Here is a 9,338-nt window from a genome sequence, read left to right as displayed (position 1 = left end):
AATTCTAGGATAACTGAAACAAACAAAATACTCTACTCTTCTTTAAAGCTCCAAGACAGTCACTTGTAAATCCTATGACTTTATATCCAATCTTCTAGCCCATTCTTTATTTCTCATTTAATATGTGATATATCCATAGACTCCATCTAAATTTTTGATATCATAATTGCCAACACTAATCACACTGAAGTGAAATCTCTCTCCTCCCCACTGCCCATCTCCCAATTTGGAAACTGATAAAAAAAAATTTTTTTTCTTTCAATTATAACATCAATAAGATGTACCAATAATTTTATAACAACTTTTCAAAATAAAAAAACTCTACCATATTATATTAAAAATGTAAATTTTCAAAACATTTGAATGTGAAAAGGTATTTCTTAGAATTGGAAAAATAAGGTAGCTATCTTTCTTAATTTGTTTGGAGCTCTACCCCTGACTGATTCTACTTATGCCCAAAGAAAAAAGCAATATAACCTTCAGGTGAATTAAAAGATAGCTAAAATTTTTACCACTGTTTTTCCTTTTTTTTCTTTTTCCTCTTCCCATCAATCTGGGCTGGTCTTGTGACCAGCTAGGACCAACAGAATGTGACAGAAGTGATACTGTGTGATTTAAGTAAGATCTTAAGAAATCAGCAGCTTCTGCTTCTCCACCTCTTAAAACATTCCTCTTATAACCCAGACACCACAAACGAAAGCCAGTTACTCTGGGATCACCATGCTGTGAGGAAACTCTAACAATCCACACAAAGAGAAAGTGACCACTTAGAAGAGCACTGAAGTACCCGACATGTGAGAAAAGCCTTCTTGCACATTCCTTCCAAAGCCAGCCACCAGCCAAACATAGCTAAGTAGTGACTCCAGATGATACCATTTGAAGCAAAAAAAACCTGACCAGCTGAGCCTTTGTCCAAATCCAATCCCATAGAACTGTGAACAAATGAACCAGCTATTGTTTAAGCTACTAAATTTGGGGGGTAGGCTGTTCCATAGCAATAGTTAACAAAAACACACCTAAATATGTTTAAGCACACATAACCTCTAGTTGGTAAAGATGTAGTTGGTGATGGAGGCATTGCTAAGGGGTCGGGGAGAGTGTCCATTTAAGTACTACACCCAACATTAAGATAATGTTGGGTAAGATATCTGAGGATACAACAATTTAGGGAAGGTAGCACAATTTTTTAATCAAAAGAGTTCTATGATGAATAACAGAGAACAGGTAAGGGAAAACCAGTACAAAGTTTTAGAAAAGTCTAAAGCATGTTCCACTAGGGAAAACATTTAATATAACTTAGGTGGGCTATTAGAGGGGCACAAAGTTTTCTATAGAGAAAATCTAGCCAGATACAAAAAAGGTATATAGCATAAAATTAAAACACTTATTTTATGGACAATTCAGCATATTACACTTGAGAGAATAAGGGGAAAAGTCAAAAACAGTTATATTAACACTGTCTATGCTGAGAGTATTCTCTGTCTATGCTCACTGCAGAAACGAAGCTAGATTTCCTAGCAAGGTCTGAAGAATCCCTGAAAAAAGTATTAAAGAATAAAACCATATTCTTGCTTTTAAAATATAAAACATACTGGGATAAAAACAATAAAAACATATTTTTCTTCCAAAGATAAGCTTGCTGCTAGGAACATCTAGAAGTGGTTTGACACAAATAGTTCTTCTAGGAACTATGAAAGCATGTTTGTTTGTCTCTTAACTCATTTTGTCTCCTTTTTCTTGGCATACTTGATAGTTTTAACTTCAAATCTGAGTTTTCTGAAGTTAAGATCATAAATTTTGTTTCAAAAAAATATTTCCTAGCTGTTTCTTATTAAACACATAAAACAAGGTGTATAATTGATGGTATATATTCATAATGGCATTAGCATGTAGAAAACAATATCAAATAAATTCAAAGTTATCAAGATTCAGATTTTTCTAAGAGAAAAAATTAAGATAAAGAACTTTAAAATATTATGAAGGGACTTCTTTACCTCTAAATTTAATAGTCAACCCATTTTCTCTCAAAACTCTTTCGATGTTATAACAAAGAACAGTATTAGGATTGCGAACTTAAAAAGATATAGACACATGCACATGTCAGTCCATTTTATCTACTCCTTCATACAGGAGCTGATATGAGCTAAGAAATTAGGCCTAAACACATTACCCTTCTGGATATCCACAGTTCATGCTTAATACACTGCCATACATTAAAATAGAGAATGATGGTGTGACAACTATTACTAATTGAAATTTATTAAATTTATTGGCCTCATTCAGACTAAGCATTTTTACATTAACAAGTGACAATTCCTGGGGTAATGATGGGAATCCAAATTTATATGAAAAAAAAAAAAGTATTTTATTTTTAAAATCCTCCCTCCACTACACTCAACTACCCTAGCAAACTCTGATGTTATATAATCCTTTCCTAAGTGGTCTCTTGCCACAAATCACTTGGAGAAGACAGAAGAGATTCAAAGAAGAATAATGAGGGGAAAAACTTAGAGCTACAGGGATCTGAGGAAATGAGGTATTAAGTAAAGGTTATAATGGGATGCCCCCCCGAAAGTCTAGGTTTGTACACAGTTAGTAGTGTACACAGGCTGCCAGGAAAGTAATAGTTTTACTGAATTCTTCAAATAAGATTTCTGCATTTTGACACTGGAAATTATTAATTGATTTAATCCCAGGAGTAATAATATTTCAGAAAATAAATATATCTGTAAAAAATAGACAATATACCCAAAAGTCAAAACAAAGAGTTCTATTGTTTTTATATCAGTTTTCCCCCTCATTCACTTGTTAAAAACAAAGGACTACCAGACACATTCAAGGTGATTTTCAAATTATTAAAATAGGAAATAAAACAGTCAAACGAGCATAAAACTTAACACATGCCTTGTTATTAAATAAAAATACTAACATGCCATTACTTGCTCTGCTGATCATCACACTAAAGCAATTACATCAGCAGTCTACCTGTAAAAATTTCTTCTTCATTTCATCAAAGATATTTTGTCTGCATCTCCAAAACACATCCTATGGTATACAGAGAACAAAATGAATTACTAAAGTACAGATGTAAGACAGTGAATTGAGAATTAACCTAAAGACATTTTTGCAAACAAAATATGTATTAAAGTATTATTATGCCACTTAGAATTTTACTCATAAATTACATTTGTAATTTTTATCTCAGGCCTCCATTATCCTTTTAAGGTCATTGAAAATTTGTGCTACAGTTATAAAGAATAATATTAACATGGAAAACAACCATGTTTTAACAGAGTGGTATCTTAAGAATTGTATATAAATCTAATTTCTAAGTCACATAATATTTGTTCCAGTTTTATTGAGATATAACTGACATATAACAATGAAGTATTAGTTTAAGGTGCACAACATGATTATTTGATACGTGTATTTTGTGAAATGGTTACCACTGTAAGTTTAGTTAACATCCGTCATCTCACACAATGATGAGAACTTTTACGATTACTTTCTTAGCAATTTTCAAATATATAATACAGTATTGTTAACTATAGTCACCACACTGTACATTATATCCCCAGAACTTATTTATTTTCTAACTGGAAGTTTGTACCTTTTCACCACCTTCACCTATTTCGTTCACCTCCACACCTGCTACCTCTGGCAACGACATCTGTTTTCTTTATTCAAGAGTTTGGGTTTTTTTAGATTTCTCATATAAGTGAGATCATACAGTATTTGTCTTTCTCTTTTTAAGTCACACAATATTTTAAGTCCATTAAAGGAACTCTGCAAAGAAACCAAGAGATCCCTGCTTTTGGCAGTTTAGGAATTTAGATTCTTCACATGACAGATATTCTTAAAGTAAGGCTGCTTAACATTATCCCCTACAACTATTTTCTTTTAATATAAAGATCTTTATTATGAGACAAGCTTATTTTAACAATTAAGAAAATACAAAAATAATCTCTTGAAAAATATTGGTTTTCCATCATTCCACACTTTTGCCACACGAACTTGGTTTTCTTCCATCTTCTTTAATTAATAAAAAGACCAACATATGGTTTTAAACGGTGATTTTGATCACGCACAGTAGCTTGGATACTATCCTATATCAATAAAAAAATACATTATTTGCTTTTACAATAAAAATATATTTCTATTATAAGAGCAGTAGTTTTTTGAAAAGCAACTCTAAAATAACCTCTATAGCAATTATTAACAATTTGATATACATCCTATGAGATCTCTCTCCATTCTATGTATATTTATTATATTGTTAATTATTGACCAAATAGAATCATTCTGTACACTATTATTTGAACTCTTTCCTTGTTCCTCAACACTTACTCGTTTTTCCATGCCAAAAGATTTAGTTTAAATCTGCTATTAATGGGTACTTAGGAACCTTCAAATTTTCACTGCAGCTTTGCTTATCTGTACATTTTTTTTCCTGAAGATAATTTCCAAAGAGAATTACTAGATCAAAGATTATGTACTCATTTTTCGGATTTCTGATACATGGTGCAAAAAGGTCGATTCTCTCTTCCACAAATGAGAACTGAATGGCAACTACATGTTCTACACTGCTCTAAGGCACTGAGAAAATAGCAGTGAACAAAATCCTTGCCCTCAGGGAGCTGACATTGTACAGTGGGGACTCAACTATAAACGAATCTAAACCATCAGGCCTCCACCAGCCTCCGAGTCTTTGCAGTTCTATACACTGTACCTGGAATGCTCTACTCCTGGATAGTATCATGTTTATTCAAATATCATTTGGTGGCTTTAAAATATATCTATAAATTCTCTGACATGACTCCCAGCAAGAACAGGAGCTAATTCCAGTCTCCTTTAACATGTGCCAGACTTAGTAACTTCCTGTGATATACAATATGGCTCCCAAGGCTGATTAGAAAAGGCAATACAATTTACTAATACTGGCTCTCTATCAGATGCTCGCCCTTGGAACCCAGCCATTATGTTCTGTGGGAGCCAAGTAGCCACATGGAAAGGTCACGTGTAGATGTTCCAGCCACAACCCAAATGAGATCCCAGCTGGCAACCAGAATCAGCCCCCATACATGTGAGTGAGAAAGAATTCAGATGATTCCAGCCCCCAGCCTTCAGCTGCCCCAGCTGATGCCTAGCAGAGCAAAAACAAGCTGTATTATTTAATCTAGCCTTGCCCGAATTGCACATCTGTGAGCAGAAGTCACTAAGTTCGAGGGCAGATTATTATGCAACAAAAGACAATCAGAATAATAGTCACTTTATCAATCTGGCCCTTCTCTTACCTATTAAAATTACGATCCTCTTGGTATTCTTCATTTTCCTTCCTTGCTTCAGGTTTATCCATAGTACTTAAAGCTATCTGATATATTTGTTGATATTTTATTTATTGTCTATGTCTAAAAAACGTCCACTATGAGTCAAGATGTAATAGCAAACTGGATTTACCTTTCCCACCTTAAACAACTAAAAATCTACATGAAATATATGAAGCAACAGTTTTCAAATATGAAACAACAGGCAACACAGGGCAGTGGTTCCTGTGAAAGGAGGAACAGGCAAGGTAAGCCACCTTCCACAGGCTGCAGTGCTGGGAAGGAAAAGTCAGGTTGAGTCCAGAAATCTCAATTGAAGAGTTTTAGGTGGGGAGTTTAAGGAGGCCAACTGTGCTAGAATTTATAGGGCTGAATACTGCAAATAGCAAGCTCCAGAGATCTACAGATCAATCCTCTGAGTATTCAGCTGAGTACTCGTCAGTATATGCATGTAAAGAAACCATGTGAGGCAGAGAAAAGAGGAAAGAATCCTTGGAGCCCACTTCAATTCCCACCAGTGAAAAAAAATCTCATAAAACACACTGAAAAGAGTAGTACTGTGTCAGTAGTGGGAGCAAATTATGCTTAGCTTAAAGGCTACTCTGGCCCAATCTTACGAAGCTTAAAAGCAAGCCTCTGAAGGATCTAATTGTTTATGAGTAAATTAACTGCATCTGAGAACAAAGCGCAAGTATATTTATGGGAATAAAAAATATCCAGCATCCATCAAGGTAAAATTCACAATGTCTGGCATCCAATCAAGAATAAACAGGCATGCAAACAAAGCTGTAAACTATGACTCACAATGAGAAAGATCAATCAATGAAAACCAACCCAGATAGATGTGATACAGATGATATAATCAGTAGACAAGGACATAACTATATATAACTCTATTCTATATTTCAAGATGTAGAAGAGTATGTTTAGGAAAACATGGAAGATTATCTGAGACGAAATATATAATAAATGGGATTAACAGGTTAGGTGTCATTGAAGAAAAAAAATAACGAACTCTTAAAGACAGAGCAATAGAAACTATCAAAAATAAGACACAGAGGCAATAATGCCCCCCCAAAAACCAAACAAACAAATAAACAAAAAACCTGAAAGTGGGACAACTTTCTTATCAGAGGCCAGAAGGAAGTTACATATATTTTTCATGCTTACAGGAAACACAAAATAAAATGGCAGACTTAAGCTCTAACATATTAACCATTATATTAAATACAAACGGTTTAAATAAACCAATCAAAAGATAGACATTGAAAGAGTAGATTAAAAAACATGACCCAACTATATGCTGTCGCTACAAAATTTACTACGTACACATACACGCACTAGATATACAAATGTATAAAATACATATTATGTCAAATATGTGACATTAAAACTCTCTACCTAAATTTATTTGTAATATATATTTCATCAAATATTTTGTATGAAAGTAAAAGGGTGGAAAAAACATTCCATGCAATCATTAATCAAAAGAAATCAGGAGTAAATTTTAAAAATTAACATCAGATAAAGTAGACTTCAGAACAAAGAAAATTATCAGAGAAGAATATTATATAATGACAAAAGGTCCAACCACCAAGACTCAGCAAATATATGTGTATGACCCAAACAGAACTGCGAAATGTGTGAAGCCAAAACTTATACAACTGAAAGGATGAAATAAATCTAAAATTATAGTTAGGAGATTTCAATATCCCCCTCCCCCACCCGCCAGAACCAACATATAGAAAATCAGCAAGGACATATAAAAACCCAACAATACCATAAACCAACTGGCTCTAACCAACATTTATAAAACATTCCAACTAACAAGGACAAAATATACATTCTCTTCAAATCCCCATGGAATAAACAACCAAGACAGACCATACCCTGTGCCATAAAACAAACTACAACAAATTTAAAAGAACTGAAATCATGTAGAATGTGTTCTCTGATCACAATGGGATAACAGAAGATCTAAATAAAAGGAGAGACATAATATGTTCTTACAGTGGAAGACTCGACAAAGATGTCAATTTTTCCCGAATAGATACAGTTTTACAGCAAGTCCTATCAAACCCTTAGCATTGCTTTTTGAGGACACAGACAAGATTATTCTAAAATTTATATGAAAAAGCAAAGGGACTAGAATAGCTAAAAGGAAAAAGTAAGAAAACTCAGTCTACCCAATTTCAAGACTTATTAAATAGCTACAGTAATGAAGACTGTGTGGTCTTGGTAGAGGAAAAGACATATAGATCAATGGAAAACAACGGAGATCCACACGAATATGCCCAACTGACTTCTGAATAAGTACAAAAGCAACTCAGTGGAGGAAAAAACAGTCTTTTCAACAAATGGTGATGGAACAATTGGACATCCATAGGCAAAAAAATAATCCTCTACTCAAGTCTCTCACTTTAAACAAAAATTAACTGAATATTGATTATGTACTTACATGAAAAATATAAAACTACAAAATTTTTAGGAAAAAATGAGACAATTTTCCAGAGCTAAGGCTAGGCAGAGTTTTCAGACTTGACATGAAAAGCATGATCTATAAAAGGAAAAACTGATAAACTGGATATCATCAAAATTAAAAATTTCTACTTTGTAACGACCTTGTTAAGAATGAAAAAACAAGCTACAGACTGTAATAAAATATTTTAAACCATATAATGAACAAAGGACTAGTATCTAGACTATCTAAAGAACTCTGAAAATCTAGCAATAAAAAGGCAATCTAATTAGAACATAGGTAAAAATCGTAGACATTTCAATGAAGAGCATTAACAGATGGCAAGTAAGCATATGAAAAAATGTTCAATATCACCACCAGCCAATAGGGAAACGCAAATTAAAACCACAGTAAGATATTACCACATACCTATCAGAATGATTAAAATGAAAGTGACAACACAAAATTTAACAAAGATAAAGAAACAGACATCAAAATTAACAAGCCTCATCTACTGGATATATGAAAAGACTAGACTTAACTGCAAAATATAAATATTCCTTTAAAGCACACATAGGGCATTTATAAAAACTGACCTGACATTGGTTTTTACTATAAAGCAAGTCTCAAAAATTTCAAAGGATTGGTATACAGAACACTTTGTCTCACTATAATGCAAATGAATTAAATATCAATGACAAAAAAAAAAAAAAAACGACTAGGAAAACCATATATATGGTTTTACAAAATTAGGAAACACTAAATCATGGGTCAAAGAAGAAATAATAATAGAAATTAGAAAATATTTAGAACCAAATGATAATGAAAATATTATACATCAAAACTCATACAGAGTTTGGGGGGAAAACAGCGGAGTTTTCAGCATTGAATAAGTGAAGCTGCATGGAAACAGGTAAAGGTAAGATGAAGAGTGAGTGATCTGCCAAACTCTGGATGAAGAACTCCAAAAACCTAAAACTGAAAAATAGTTCTCTGATACTAATGGTGTTTAGGGCTGGAGCTGGTCCCTAGAGGCAGAAAACAAAACAAAACAAAACAATAAAATCCATGTCATACAGCCAAAATAGGAGAAGAGAAGAAATAAAAAGGTAAAAGCTGAAATTAATGACATAGAAAATAAAAATACTATAAAGAAAATTATCAAAGCAAAAAGCTGATTCTATTAAACAACAGCAACAAAAACCTTAATAATAAACCACTGGTAAGAGCAATCCTCCAAAAGGCAAGGCACAGGATATTATAAGGGGTATAACTATAAACAAAATGAAAAAGATTAAAAAATATTACAAGTAAATTTATGCCAATATATTTGAAAACATACGAAAATGGATAAATTTCCAGAAAAATGTAACAACAAATAAACTCAAAGGAAAACAAAACAAAACCTCAATAGTCCTAAAGTCACTAAACAAATTGTGTTAGTAGTTTTCTTCCAATAATAACAAAAAAATCCAGGCCTAGATAATTTTACAAAAGATTTTACACTCAAAGACAAATAATTCAAGTTTTACAGAAATTTTTCAGTTACAGAATAT

General features: G+C 32.9%; 1 protein-coding gene across 4 annotated transcripts in view; it reads right to left on the bottom strand.

Annotated features, from left to right (window-relative positions):
• Positions 1-9,338, bottom strand: part of USP47 (ubiquitin specific peptidase 47) — a 100,627-nt gene that overhangs the window by 64,291 nt on the left and 26,998 nt on the right. For 2 of the 4 annotated variants that reach the window (XM_011377261.2, XM_023521603.1), the window contains exon 2: positions 2,986-3,045. The exons of 1 other annotated variant lie outside the window; for it this stretch is intronic. In XM_011377261.2, the coding sequence (XP_011375563.1) occupies positions 2,986-3,045 (60 nt within the window). Of the gene's footprint in view, positions 1-2,929; positions 3,046-9,338 lie in introns of those variants that run through there. One more of the 4 variants, XM_011377264.2, reaches the window with a different exon arrangement.

Source organism: Pteropus vampyrus, unplaced genomic scaffold (assembly GCF_000151845.1).
Source record: "Pteropus vampyrus isolate Shadow unplaced genomic scaffold, Pvam_2.0 Scaffold307, whole genome shotgun sequence".
Classification (NCBI taxonomy): domain Eukaryota; kingdom Metazoa; phylum Chordata; class Mammalia; order Chiroptera; family Pteropodidae; genus Pteropus; species Pteropus vampyrus.
Note: the sequence above shows the minus strand (reverse complement) of the source record. Positions and strands in the feature narration are given on the sequence as shown.